This window comes from Sturnus vulgaris, chromosome 19 (genome assembly GCF_052056855.1).
Source record: "Sturnus vulgaris isolate bStuVul1 chromosome 19, bStuVul1.hap1, whole genome shotgun sequence".
Taxonomy (NCBI): domain Eukaryota; kingdom Metazoa; phylum Chordata; class Aves; order Passeriformes; family Sturnidae; genus Sturnus; species Sturnus vulgaris.
The window spans coordinates 12,080,345-12,093,432 of NC_142261.1; the positions used below are offsets into that span (position 1 = coordinate 12,080,345).

Below are 13,088 nucleotides of genomic sequence, written 5' to 3' on the forward strand. Positions count from 1 at the left end.
TCCTCCAAAGCTGCCATTAAAGCCGCTTTCGGGAGTATTTGTGACATTTCTCACCGTCCTGGTGCTGGCATCTCATTAACCACAAGCCAGGAGCGAACTCAGCCTCCCTGCCCTGGGCTCGGGGGGGGCTCTGCAGTGCCACCAGCAGCTCTGTCCCCGGAGCTGGAGTCACACACCAGGGCTGCCCAGTTACACACCAGGGCTGCCCAGTTACACACCAGTGCCAACCATTCCTCTCCAGACTGGTGGCAGCTCTCCAGCTTTACCAAGACCCCCCTGTTTGTTGCAGGAGATGGTGACCCCACGGTGCACCCAGCGAGGGAGGCAGAGAGGCCATCGAGGGTGGCTCTTTTCCCCCCAAATCCTCCATTTCTTCTGCTGGGAGGATCCATCAGAGCAGCCCCTTCCCAAGAAAATCCCACTGGATGGCTCCGTCCCTGCTCCCCGCCCGGGCTGAGCCTGGTTTAATTGGTTCCAGCTCCTGCAGGCTTTGAAAGATGAAAAGCCCTCGACAGGAGAAGTGTGGAGCGTTCATGGTTTATTAATGGCGTGCCATCATTATTTTACCTTTCAAGTGCTCGGGCAATGGTGAGGAGGGAAGGAGAGGGGGGGAACCGTGTGAACTTCCCATGATTTTCTTCTCCATCTCCTGGGTGCCCCCACCAGCCAGCACTGCCGCCTTTCCAGAGGGGCTGCTTGGCAGATTGATGGTGGCATCCCGGGAAAACAGCATGGGAGAGGCAAACAAATGGAGCAGCAGATGCCAGGAGCCTCCAGTGCTCCATCACGGGCTCAGCCATCCCCTGGCACTCACCCGCTCCAGCCCCTCTGCTGAGCGCAGCTGCCTGGAGATTTATCTGCCCGGAATGTGCCCAATTCCCACGTTCTCCATCCTGCATCTCCCATCCCCATGTTTGTTGGGAATTGTAATCCCCGAAGGGCTGGGCTGGGAGCTGTGGGAGAGAGGGGGAAAAGGGATTTGGCGGTGCTGGAGCAGGCAGAGATGCTCCCAATGCTCGGATGGACTCATCCAGACCCCAGCACGGATAAAAAATCCTGGGATACAACGAGGAGAGGACGCAGCACAGGGCACGGCAACGTTTTTTCAAATGTGGTTTTTTTTTTGTTTTGTTTTTTTTTTGTTGTTTTGTTTTTTTATTGGCATAAATAATTCATACACTGTCACCTCACCAAACACTGCACGAGAAACCACGGGAACAAATGGCTATCCAGGTCTGCAGGTCCCAGAGATTCGCACCCAGCCAGACAGCGGAAATTAGAAATTACTTTCTTCAAGTGTAGAAAACGTTAGAAATGTTCCTGTACAAATTTACAGCGGGGAGAATCCATCGTGCCTTTCTGAGAAATTCCTTTTTTTTTTTTTTCTTTTCTGTCAGTGGTTTGTGGGGGTGATTTGTATTTTTATTTCTCACCAGCTTCTTTTTTTTTTCCAGAGGTGTTTTTTTTTCTTTTTTTTTTTTTTTTGCAACGACGACAACAAAATATATATATATATATATTTATATTTATATATATATTTATAAAAAGAAAAAAGGGGGTGGGGGGAGGAAAAGGGAACTGAAAATCAGCTCATTCTGCAGAACTACCACGGAGAAAACAAAGCAGGCCAGCGAGTTCAGTTGGAAACTGTACAGGATTGAGGTCTGTATATATCTATATACATACATATAGAGATATGTATATATATCCATATATACCTTATGTACAAGGCAATGGAAGGTGGGAATTTACAGGGACCTGAAAATAAAGGCAGCGCTCGCAGCTGACCAAGCATCCCCCCAAAAGAGTTGCTGTTGGCAACAAAATTCAAAGAAATTCATAGAAATTCAAAGAAATTCATAGAAATTCCATTAAATCAAATAATTTAAAATAAATAAAGGGTGAAGAAAGGAGGAAGGGCTCGACTCAGGGCACTTGGGGGGCAGAGAGGGGCTCGTGGCACCACTAGGACAGAGCCCTTCTCCTCCGAGTTCCAGGCACCAACTCTTCCACAGAATCCTAAATTGGCACAGGCAGGGGTTGCACTGGGTGTTGGGAGGGAATTTTTCCTGGAGAGGCCCTGGCACAGATTCCCAGAGCAGCTGTGGCTGCCTCTGGATCCCTGCAAATGTCCAAGGTCAGGCTGGATGGGGTTTGGGACAGTGGGAGGTGTCCCTGCCCATGGGGTTTAAGCCAAGCCATTCCATAATTCCATGCTCTAGGAAAGGCTGAGCAGCTCCTCTGCCTCCAAGACACTCATTTCTGCCTCCCATCCATCCAAAATCTGCATCATCCCAGCTCCTGCCTGGATAAAAGTCATGGGGGCTGAACTCTGAGCTCGTCATTCCCAGAAATTGCCCGGTCAGGGCTCAGCAAGAATTTGGGAATTTGTGGGGAAAGGGAGGGAAAAAGAAGAAAAAGCCAGAGCAGGGAATGTCCTTTAGCAGCCAAAGGAGGACAAAGGAGCTTTGGGGTCACCTCCTCCACCTCTGGGAGAGCCCACAGAGCCCAGCCCCAAAAGTGATGTCCCCATCAGCATCAAAATGCTGGGAAAAACCTCTGGCAGCAGCAAACCTGGGAGCTCCGGGCGAGCCTGGGAGGGTGATGGGAGGATGGAGAGCTGCAGGGCTGGGCCAGGAGAGCATCACTGGGGGAGCCCTGGGGCTGGGAGTGGCTCCTGCATCTCAAAAGCAGCGCTGAGCTCAGCCCAGCTAAGCCCAGCACGGCTGGAAATAGCCCTGGCTCACAGCTAAACCGAGCCTCCGGATGGACCCTCTCCCTCCTTCGCAGCTCCTATTAGAGGCTATTGTGGAGAGCTTCTCCTGCATTCCCTCCCCACTGAGGCGCTGGATATTTTTAAACTGGGCCAAAAAAAAAAAAAATCCTTCACAAAGGCAGAGTCAAAAAAACCCCAAACAACAAAAACAACAACAACAAAAATAAGATTTGTTGATTTGGTGGGTGGGTGGTTTTGTTTTGTTTTGTTTTTTTTAATAATGAAGACTTTAAAAATGAGAAGGAATGATGGAAATAATGTGGCTGCCTGAGCAACTGGAATGGAAGGGAAGGAGCTGCTCCTCGGAGCTCATTTGGGATAAATTCAGGACAGCTCTTTCTCCATCGATACCATTGTGCTGTGCCTGTGGCTGAGACACCACAGCAAAGGAAGAGGGGAGCAAGAGGGTGGGGAGGAGGGAGAAGTTGGCTGCAGGAATATTTAGTTTCTTCCAGATGCCCAAAATTCAGTGGAGAATGGTGTGGCCAGTGAGGAACGAGATAGGACAGGGGAAAGGCTTTAAACTGAATGAAGGCAGAGTTAAATGGGATATTAGGGAGGAATTGTTCCCTAGGAGGGTGGAGAGGGGCTGGGATGGAATTCCCAGAGCAGCTGTGGCTGCCCCTGGATCCCTGGCAGTGTCCAAGGCCAGGTTGGACATTGGGGTTGGAGCAGCCTGGGACAGTGGGAGGTGTCCCTGCCATGGCAGGGGTGGGATGGGATGAACTTTGAGGTCCTTTCCCACCCAACCCATTCCATGATTCTGTGGCCAGTGAGGCCCTGGCACCAAGGGGGAACCAACCCAGCCCCATCAGGTCATTGTTCCCTCAGCTCCAGGCCCACAGAATCCATCAGGGGTGTGCCAGCAGCAGGGAGACCCCACGGGGGACACATCAGGGTGAGACTTTCCAGGCCAGGTGAGGACTTGGGACACAGGGAGCAAACCCACAATGACCCCAAGACAGACACCATAAATCCACACAACATCCACCAGGCTCCAGCCCTGTGCCACCCCAGGGATGAGCACCAGCCCTGGTGTCACCTTTCCTCCTTCCCACACCTTCCCCTCTCTCCTGTTCCCTTGGGAAGTTCACACCTGCCCAGAAACTAAACCCACACAGCCAGCAGGATCCCATCACTCCCTCTGGACGGGGTTTGGGGATTGGTGACACCCCAGGATTTTCTGCCTCCCCCAGAGCCCGGGAGCAGCACAGGTGAAGGCATTGGTGAAAGCTCAGAGAGACTCCGAGGTTTTAGTGCAATGTTTATGGCACACGTGTGCAGCAGGGAGAGCTGGGAGGGGAGCAGGGCCAGCACGGGCCATTTGCTGCGGGCTGGGCTGGGATAAAGGCTGGGGAAATGGGGGATGAGCCCTAACCCAGGGACCCCAAATTGTGCTGCTGGAGCAGGGAGCAGTTCACCCAAACGAGGGCTCAGCCTGCCCATCCCACTCAGCCTCAGCCCCCAAAGCCATCCTGCCTCACATGGGACTGCACATCCCAAAAACATCAGCAGGAGACTCCTCGGGATCCTGCTGGGGGCTGGATCCGCCCCTCCCTGCTCTGCCCACCTTGGAATTTTCACACATGCACTTGTGAGGATTTTAATACCCCCACAATTAAAATCCCATCTCATCCCAGCTGCAATTAAGTTTCTAATCTTCATTTACTTATGCTAAAAGCACTTCCCACAGCAGCAAGGAGGGGTTGGAGGAGCAGCCAGACAAACCAGGGCTGGTTCAGTTTGCAAAGCCTCGTCACGGCTCCAAATTAAAGCGAACTGAGACTACAATTGAATTATCCGGGATGGTTCCTGTCAAGCAATTATGTTCCATGAGAGCCTGGGAATGCTATTTGCTCTCGTCTGACAGCTCATCTGAGGGGCTGGAGGGCCCATCCGAGCTGGAGGGGGGGAGGGAAATACCAGCACGTGGAATTCAGGTGGCAACAGCAGCTCCCAAAGAGAATTTTTGGGAAAACTCTGGGATTTGGCTGATGGGAGATGAGTATGTAGGGGAAATGGTGCTGGGATGTGCCAGGGTGGGGCTGGGAGATGCTCTGTACAACCAGAGCCTGTCTGCATGCCCAGCTGTGTAGGAATGAGCCCGGCAAGGCCATAGGAGAGAGGACGGATCCCAATTCCAGCTGCCCTGCTGTTCCCAGCCCCGGAGCATCCCCAAATTGGGGGTTTTGGCAGCGGGGAGCAAAGCCAGGAGCAGGGCAACGATGGGGAGAGCGAGAGGGCAGGGCTGGCTGATGAGACACACAACGGGAAAAGCGGATAAATTAGCGGGAATGTGGAATGTGCCCCGCTGGGAGGGAGACCCGCGGGGGGACACACAAGTGGCCGCGGCTGGGAGGGAGAGAAGCCACTTGTGAAAGGTCAGCGCTGCCCACGAAGGGGCTGCGGGGGCAGCGGGACAGATGCATTTCCCCGCGGGGAGCAGCTAATGGCAGTGGCGCTCCCGGGCCCCGCAGGATCCGGGGATAAACTCGTGAATCAGCGACATTCCCCCTTTTTTTTTTCATGACAAAACAGCAAAGAAATAAATAAAGGGAATTAAATAAACCCACAGAGAACCGAGAACAAGCCCTCCCCAGGCGAGCATCATCGTGAGCACTGGACGGGGATCAGAGGAGCCCTGGTGATAAACTGAAGTCATTGTCCTGTGGGTCACCCCTGCTCGGGGGGGGACTGGGGACTGTCCCCAGAGCCTGTGCACGGAGAGCCGCCCGCTGTCCCCATCCCACCGCAGCCGGGCGTTCCCGGGGCTGCTCCGGCTCCTCCCGCCCGCGCAGAGAGGATTCCCGGGATGATCAAACGCTGCGGGGGAAGGGTCTCGTTCCCGGCCCGCTGTCGGCCCCGCCGCTCCTCCTTAGCGCAGGATGGGAAGCGGAGAGGAAGAGGAGACCCGCTGGGGGAGGAAGGCACCGTCCCTTAACTCCTCCCGTCACAGCCTGCAAGGGACACAAGGAGCAGAGTCAGCACCCGGCCCCTCCTCCCGTGGGAACGCGCGGGTTTGTAGGGAAGTTCTTTGGAAAAAAACCCCCAAACTCCTGGAACATCTCTGCCACGGAGCTGCTCCCCAAAGCAGCGGCAGCGGGGGAAGCTCCTGCACCTCCCTGCCTGGAGCATCATCCAGAGGGGAAAGGGCTCCTTGGGTACCACTCCCATCCCTGCGCATCCCGGATCCCGCCGGGGTTTTGCGCCCTTGGATCCAGGGAGGGCAGAGCCTGAGGGCACCCCAGCCAGGATTCCTGGACTCCGCGAGGAAGCCAGGACCTAACAGGAACAACGGCCAGAGCTGAAGTGATTCCGTCCCTGCGGAAGGAATCAGCTCCCACGGAAAGCTGAGCTGGAACATCCTGATTAGCACAAGATTGGGCCGGTAATTAACAGGGAGCTGCGGGGCAGCCCCAGCCCGGGGCGAGCAGAGCGTGGCTCAGTGACTGAAAAAACCTTCCCAAACGCAGCGGAGCAATCCCGCAGCTGCCTTGGGGCCCAGCATCCTTCAGCATTCCCGGCCCGGCTGCCGGAGCCGCCCCGGTGCCTGCTCGGAGCGTGGCTTGGGAATTAATTCCGCTCCTGATTCACATCTCCCGTTCCGGGTGTTTTTGGGGCCACCTGACCGCGGGCTTTGCGCTGCTCCCAGCAGCTCCCCGGGGACAGGGAGTGGCACAAGGGACATCCCAGTCACTCCCGGGGCCGCCCAGAGTAGGAAGAAAGGCAGTTTGTTATCGGCATCTCCAACCCTTGTTCCTGAAGCCCCCAGAACGTCCTCACTTCTCTCCCTGAGCTCACATCTCCTTCCCTCCATCCATTCCCATTTCCAGCCTCCGGGGATGCACGCTGGGAGGAGGAAAATTCCCCCCCGTGAATGCCACCCCCACACAGGCGAGATTTTGGTTCTATTTGTCACAATATGACAAATTCCGCGGAGGAAAATGAGTTTCTAAGTGATTGCTCTGCATTTTGCCTGCTGTTCCCAACAGGGCAGATCCTGAAATCCCAACTGGGGACCCACTGACGCTGTTTCCTGGAGCAGAGGGATGTGACTGAGCCAAAGCAATGGAACAGAGCAGGATTTGGCCATGGGAGAAGAAGGGATCAGGCTGGAAGCTGCAATGGCTGAGGGTCTGGGAAGGGTCCCTGGGCAGGGCATTCCCCCATCCATTAAATCCAGGAATAGGTGAGAGGAATGTCGGATTTGTCTTTACAAACGAGCTGTGGGTCTGCTGGGAGATAAAACCAGCACTGAGAGAGAAGAGAAACAATGGGATGGATTCCAGTGATTGCAGAATGGAAAAAGATATTTGCCTTTACAAACAAAGTGTACGTTTGCTGATAAATGAAACTGGATATTGAAAGATCAAAGAAGCAATGGGGAAAAAGCATGAATTGTATAAAAATTAAAAAGGAGGATTATACATTAGAGGGGAATTTCAGGTATCAGGCGTTCCAGGAAGTCTGTGCCTCTCAAGTACCTCAGCCAATGGGGAAAGAGAGATGGAAATGCAGCCGGGAAATTGGGATAAAAAGGAGGCTGTGTCCTCCAAAAATCTGAGAGATCCCAGGGGAATGCCCCATGGCCTCTCCCTTTATTCAAATAAAGCAAAAAAGACTCCTCTGTCTCCTTTTAGAACATAAACCTCTGGTGTTTGTGGATTAATTCTCCTGACATAGGGGAGGATGGGCAGGGATCAGACTTACTCTGCTGACTTCCAGAAGTGCCCCGGGTGGGAAAGGCGGCGGTTCCGCTTTGGCAGTTTCTCCAGCATGTCCATGAGCTTGGTGAAGGTGGGTCTCTCCTCCTGCTCGTAGGCCCAGCAGAACAGGAGGATGTCCTGGAGCCACAGGGAGAGCAGTGAGGAAACCCAGCCAAGCCCTCTGAGCCAGTCCCTCACCCACCACAACCCTCACCACAAGGAGCCCGTGTCTAATTCCCAGTGTCCATCACCACACCCTTGGGAAGTGGAATGGAGAGGGGGTATCCATCCTATGAGGACCCATCTCCACCACTGGATTCTTGGGAAAGGCTGGGATGAAGTGGGGGTGTCCATCCCACGAGCATCCATCTGCATCCCCACATCCTTGGGAAGGGTTTGGGATGGAGGGGATGTGCCCAACCCATGAGTACCCATCTCCATCACTGGATTCTTGGGATGGATGGAATGTGCAACCCATTTGCATCCCCACATCCTCACAAAAGGGATGAAGGGGGGGATGTCCATCCCATGAGGACCACACCCATGATCTCCATCCCCACATCCTTGGGAAGGAGGCAATGTGCTCAACCCATAAGGATCTATCTATCTCCACCATTGGATTCTTGGGAAAGGCTGGGATGGGGGGGATGTATCCATCCCATAAGGAGTCATTTCCATCACCAGATTCTTGGGAAGGTTTTGGGATGGAGGGTATGTGCCCAACCCACAAGGACCCCATCTCCACATCCTTGGGAAAGGCTGGGATGAAGGGGGAGGGTGTCCATCCCATGAGGATCCCATCTCCATCCCCACATCCTTGGGAAAGGCTGGGATGAATGGGGGGGTGTCCATCCCATGAGGATCCATCTCCATCCCCACATCCTTGGGAAAGGCTGGGATGAATGGGGGGGTGTCCATCCCATGAGGATCCATCTCCATCCCCACATCCTTGGGAAGGGCTGAAGCAAAGGGAACGTTCGAGCTGAGCACAGCAGCAGGACCAAGCCTGGCTGGATGAGATCAGCACATCCAGAGGATTTTTCCAAGGTCCCCCCATGGATGTCCCAATCCATGCACCCCCAGCCAGGGCCCCACAGCACCTACCGAGATCTCCTTGCCCATCCCGATCTGGCTGAGGTTGGGCTTCATCCCTCTTCCCACCTGCCAGATTATTGCCTCTGCTGGCTGAGTCTTGAAGGGCCATTCCCGGGCGTGCAGCTCGTACCAGATGGTGCTGTGGGCAGACACTGGGAATGAGACACGGAGCAGCCAGGAGGGATTCAGGATGGGGAGGTCACTGCACCCACATCCAGCGTCTCTCCCTGCTCCAGAGCCACCTCATCCAGGGGATGCTTCATCCCAGGTGACACCTGGAGGTGCTCAGCCCTTGTTACAGAGGTGTCACCTCTGCATTTTCCAGAGGGAGGAATGTGACCTGGAGCGAGCCCTGATTCCCACCAGGGGACATCCCAAGCCGTGGGAAGGAGGACAGAGGCTGATGGAGGCCCAGGCAGAGCCATCAAGTGGGAATGTCCCACCTGGATGTGACAGCACTGTCCATGGAGCAGCTGAAGAGAGGATGGTGGGGATCCAGCTGCCACCACTCCAGCAGAATTCCAGGAAGGGATGAGCCCAAGAATTCACTTTCACTCCAGCTTTTCCCTTTTTCTCCTCCAAAAAGCTCTCCAAGCTCCAAAAATCCATCCAAGCCATGCCATGAACCAACCCAGGTGTCCTCACCAGGTGATGGCCACGTGAAGCCCCGGCCATCTGCTCCTGCTCTCCTTGCTAAGCCAAGCCCTCTTTTCCATGAGGAATCCCAAATCCAAGGGAATATCCCAAAACAAGGGCATCACTGATGGACCTGATGGGCACCCCTGTGGTTTTCCGCCCCCGCTACTGCCTGGAAGTTTTGCATCATCATTTTCTGGCACCTGGAGCTTGGATGAGCCTGGATTCCCACAATGCCAGCCCCACTGTCCAAGGCAAATTCCCTGGACCTGCTTTTCTCTCCCAGGAATGCCCTCGTGACCATTTAAAGCAGCAAAACCCAGGGTTAAAATGACATCAGGGTGGAAAAATCTGTCTGAAAAACGAAAGATTCTTCCTGGTTAGGGAAGCTCACTGATTTCAGGAATTGGAATTCTTCTGATTTTGCATAGTTTGGCTGGGAATCTAAAAAAAAACCCAACTGGATAATGGGAGAATTATGTGGGTGCAGAGGAATGGAGGGCTTGGAGAGGGGCAGATCCTGTTGGCACAGCATAAAATCCTCAGGAGGAGCATCCAGACACCCTCAGATTGGATTTAACACATCCAAGGCATTAATTCCAGTTTCTCACTGGGAGTTTTTGTCATCTTTAAAAGATCTTTTCTTCTTGCTGTCTCTGACCCCCAAATCCCTGGAGGGAAGCGACGCCTCCAGATCATCCCTGAGCCTTCCGGGCTTGATGGAGGGCAGCAGAAACAAGAAAGAGGGAAAACGTGGGGAAACTTTTTCATCTTTTCAGGAAACTCACGCTTTCCATAAGGGCAGAACTCACACTTGAGGAAAAAAAGGAGAAAATTACGTCTCCTCACCCACTCTCACTTAGTTGGATACGATCCTTTAATTACCTCTTCATTTCTGTGCTGAAGTTGTACCTCAGGGAGGAAAAAAAAAAAAAAAAAAAAAAAAAGGAGCCAGACCCTTCCAGCTGTAATTACTGTGGGTTTGATGGGAATATTGCCTTGGATAACAGGCCCACGCTCCCTAATCCCACAGCCTTCGAGGTATCCATGAGAAAATTAATCCTCTGGGTAAAATCCGCATCCGCCTCGGGAAGGGTTTAGCGAGGTGGAATTGGGCTCGTGCCCTCAGGGAGGTTTGTGGGCAGGAAAAGGGCAGGAGGAATGAACTGCTTTGCTGAGGAAAACTTAAGAATTCTCATTTTCTTGGCTTTTGGCAACTCCTTGTAGAGCTGGCACCACTGTCAGCCCCCTGCAGAGGGCTGGGGGGGGAATTGGGGTGTCCAGAGGCTCCAAAGCTCTGTCCCCAACCTTTGGCATCTCCATCCATCATCCTTCTCATCAGTTCCCACCCCAGGAGGATGCAGGGGAGAGATGATGCCAGGCTGGCATTCCCTGGATACTCCAGATCCCATTGTCCAGCACCACTCGGGTCCAAACCAGGAGGATTTGGTAATTTGGGGAGAATTAGGCAATCCAGGAGATCCCAGACCTGTGTTCCCACCCCAATCCCCTCATCCCCAGGATCCTCTGGGTCCCATTACCCACAGCCAGCCTGGCCTAAAACAAGAGGATTTGGTGATTCAGGGATGGTTTAACTCAAAATTTCTCGAAGCAGGAAGGTTCTCCCAACGCAACGATGGGAATTCCATCCAGCAGCATCCCCTTGGATTCGGGGCGAGCCAACAGCATCTTCATCCTCATCCTCATTCCCCCCTGTGGCCAGAGCAGCTCCCACCCGACCCAACCATGCCAGTTCCCTGCTCCTGGTGCCCCAGGACTCACCCCAGTGCAAAAACATCCGAGTGCTTGGAGAAGGGCAGCTTGTCCTCCTCGGTGTCCGGGGACAGCTGCCGGATGATCTCGGGGGCCAGGTGGCACAGCCAGCCGTTCTGGATGCGCAGCTTGTTCTCCCTCCTGCCAGACACAGAGCCCTGGGTACCCCTGGGACAGCACCCCCACGTCCCACCCAGCTTCCCACCCTCTTCCCGAGGTTTTTAAGCCTGGTTTTCCCCACGTCATCCTTGCAAAGTCAGGTTTTCTCCCTGCTCTAGAAAGGTTGTCCCTGCCAGGCAGCAGGACAAAGCCAGGACACAAGATGGTGCTTTAGGGGAACTTTGGCTCTTCCAGGCTAGTGATGGGGATTTGGGGTCTGCTGGGGCTTCTGCTCTGTCCTTTGCACCAAAACCCCTTAAAGGATCCAGGGGTAAAATGAGGATAAATTCCCCCAGCAGCCCCACCGTGGTTGGAGCAGGAAGTTGGAGTGGGGACCACAAAGTGCCTCTTCCCTAAGGAACAGCCTTGGAATTGGTGTTTTCAGGTCTTTGGCCCCAAAACAGCCCCTTCAAGTCCAATCCTCCACTGGCACCTCCAGTGCATGGGAGCAGCCTGGCTTTGTAACAACCCCTCATTTCACCTCATCTGCCCTTCCTCCACCTCTCCAGGCTCCCCCTGCTCGGGATAAACGCGTTGGAATCCTTTGGCTGATGGCTGAGGATGACATTGGTGATTTCTCCATCCTCTACATCCTCCAGCAGGCACTGCTGGCTTCAAAATCCCTGGATTATCAGGGGTGGTGACACCTGAAGCAGCTTCATCGTGTGTCTGAGCCCAAGTTCAGCAGCAGGAGGGAACAAAAGTGTCCCACATCACGTTGGGCTGGAGAAGGAAGAGCCCGCTGACTCCTGCCAAGAATTTCTCCCTGTTTGTCCTTGAAACCGTCCCAAAGTTGGGGATGAACAGGGCTAAGGGATGGCTGTGGGCTCATCTGTCCTCCTGAATGTCAGCCTGGGGCCAAAATCCCATGGGACACAATCCGGGGACGGGGTCCCACCTCAAAGCTGACTGTAATCCCAAAATGGCACAATCCAGATCCTCCTGTCTGCAAAGCCATCCCCATTCCCAGGGACAGTCTGGCAGTGACCAGGGGGTCCCCTTCCCTAGGGAAGGACACTGCCACTCCCAGGAGTGCCTGCTGGAGCCTCCTTGTCCCCTCTGGGCTCTCCTCTGCAATCAGCGCGGCTCGGACCCTCCGGAGCCACGGAGAAGCACTTGGGCACAGAGGGGAGGCTTTCAGCCGCCCAGCCACCTCCCCCCGCCCTCCAGCTCTTAATTACAAACCACCATTAAGCACCTGGGCAATTAGCAAGGCTTGGCTCGTCCTTCCCTGTCCCTGGCGGGAAGCAGCGGGATGCAATGGGCAGCACTTGGATCTGCTCCAGAACCCTCGGCAAGGCTGGGTTTGCTCCTGGGGATTTTGTTTGTGCTCCTTGAGGTGGCTCAGGGCTGTGACATTCCACAAACAGCCTCGGGATGTCCCAGGGACTGGATTGGGAAGCACAGCTCATCCCTGGCAAAGCTTCTCTGGGTTAGGAGCTCCCAGCAATGAAGGCTGGGCTTGAATGGGATCTCCATAGCAACTGGAGAGTTTATGACCAAAGTTTACCCCACTTCACAACCACACCCAGCTGAGCATCTTCCAAAAAAGCAGGAGCAGAAGAGCTCCTCAGACTCCTCAAGACCCACCTCGTGCTCCTCCTAATTCCAGAGCAGCCCCACCGAGCCTAAGAACATTTAAATAAAGGAGGAATCCAACTGATTTCAGCAGGATGAGACCCCAAGTCACCAAATCTCCACAGGAAGCGTTTTAACCCCAGAGAAACCAGCTGAAGAGATGTCACCATCCTTAACCTGACCTCCAAAAACTTGCTTCCTTCCCAATAGATGTTTTTCCAAGCCTCTAAGGACACAAAATTGGTTTTTTTTTTTTCTCTCGTCTTCATCTGAGAGACAGCAAAACCAGCAAAAACCCATCCTGAAAAGGGGAGGTCAGACCTGCAGACACTTCCTGTTCCAAAATTCATGGTGGCTGTGGATCC

The 13,088-nt window shown here is 54.0% G+C and overlaps 1 protein-coding gene across 4 annotated transcripts in view; it reads right to left on the bottom strand.

The window, feature by feature from the left end:
* Positions 1 to 521: 521 nt before the first annotated feature.
* KSR2 (kinase suppressor of ras 2) overlaps positions 522 to 13,088 on the bottom strand; it is an 85,313-nt gene continuing 72,746 nt past the window's right edge. For 2 of the 4 annotated variants that reach the window (XM_088176126.1, XM_088176124.1), the window contains 4 exons: positions 10,996 to 11,127; positions 8,587 to 8,716; positions 7,487 to 7,620; positions 522 to 5,733 (listed from right to left, as the gene is read on the bottom strand). In XM_088176126.1, coding sequence (XP_088032252.1) covers positions 5,727 to 5,733; positions 7,487 to 7,620; positions 8,587 to 8,716; positions 10,996 to 11,127 — 403 coding nt within the window. In that variant the 3' untranslated portion in view covers positions 522 to 5,726. Of the gene's footprint in view, positions 5,734 to 7,482; positions 7,621 to 8,586; positions 8,717 to 10,995; positions 11,128 to 13,088 lie in introns of those variants that run through there. The other 2 variants (XM_088176127.1, XM_088176125.1) reach the window with 1 other exon arrangement.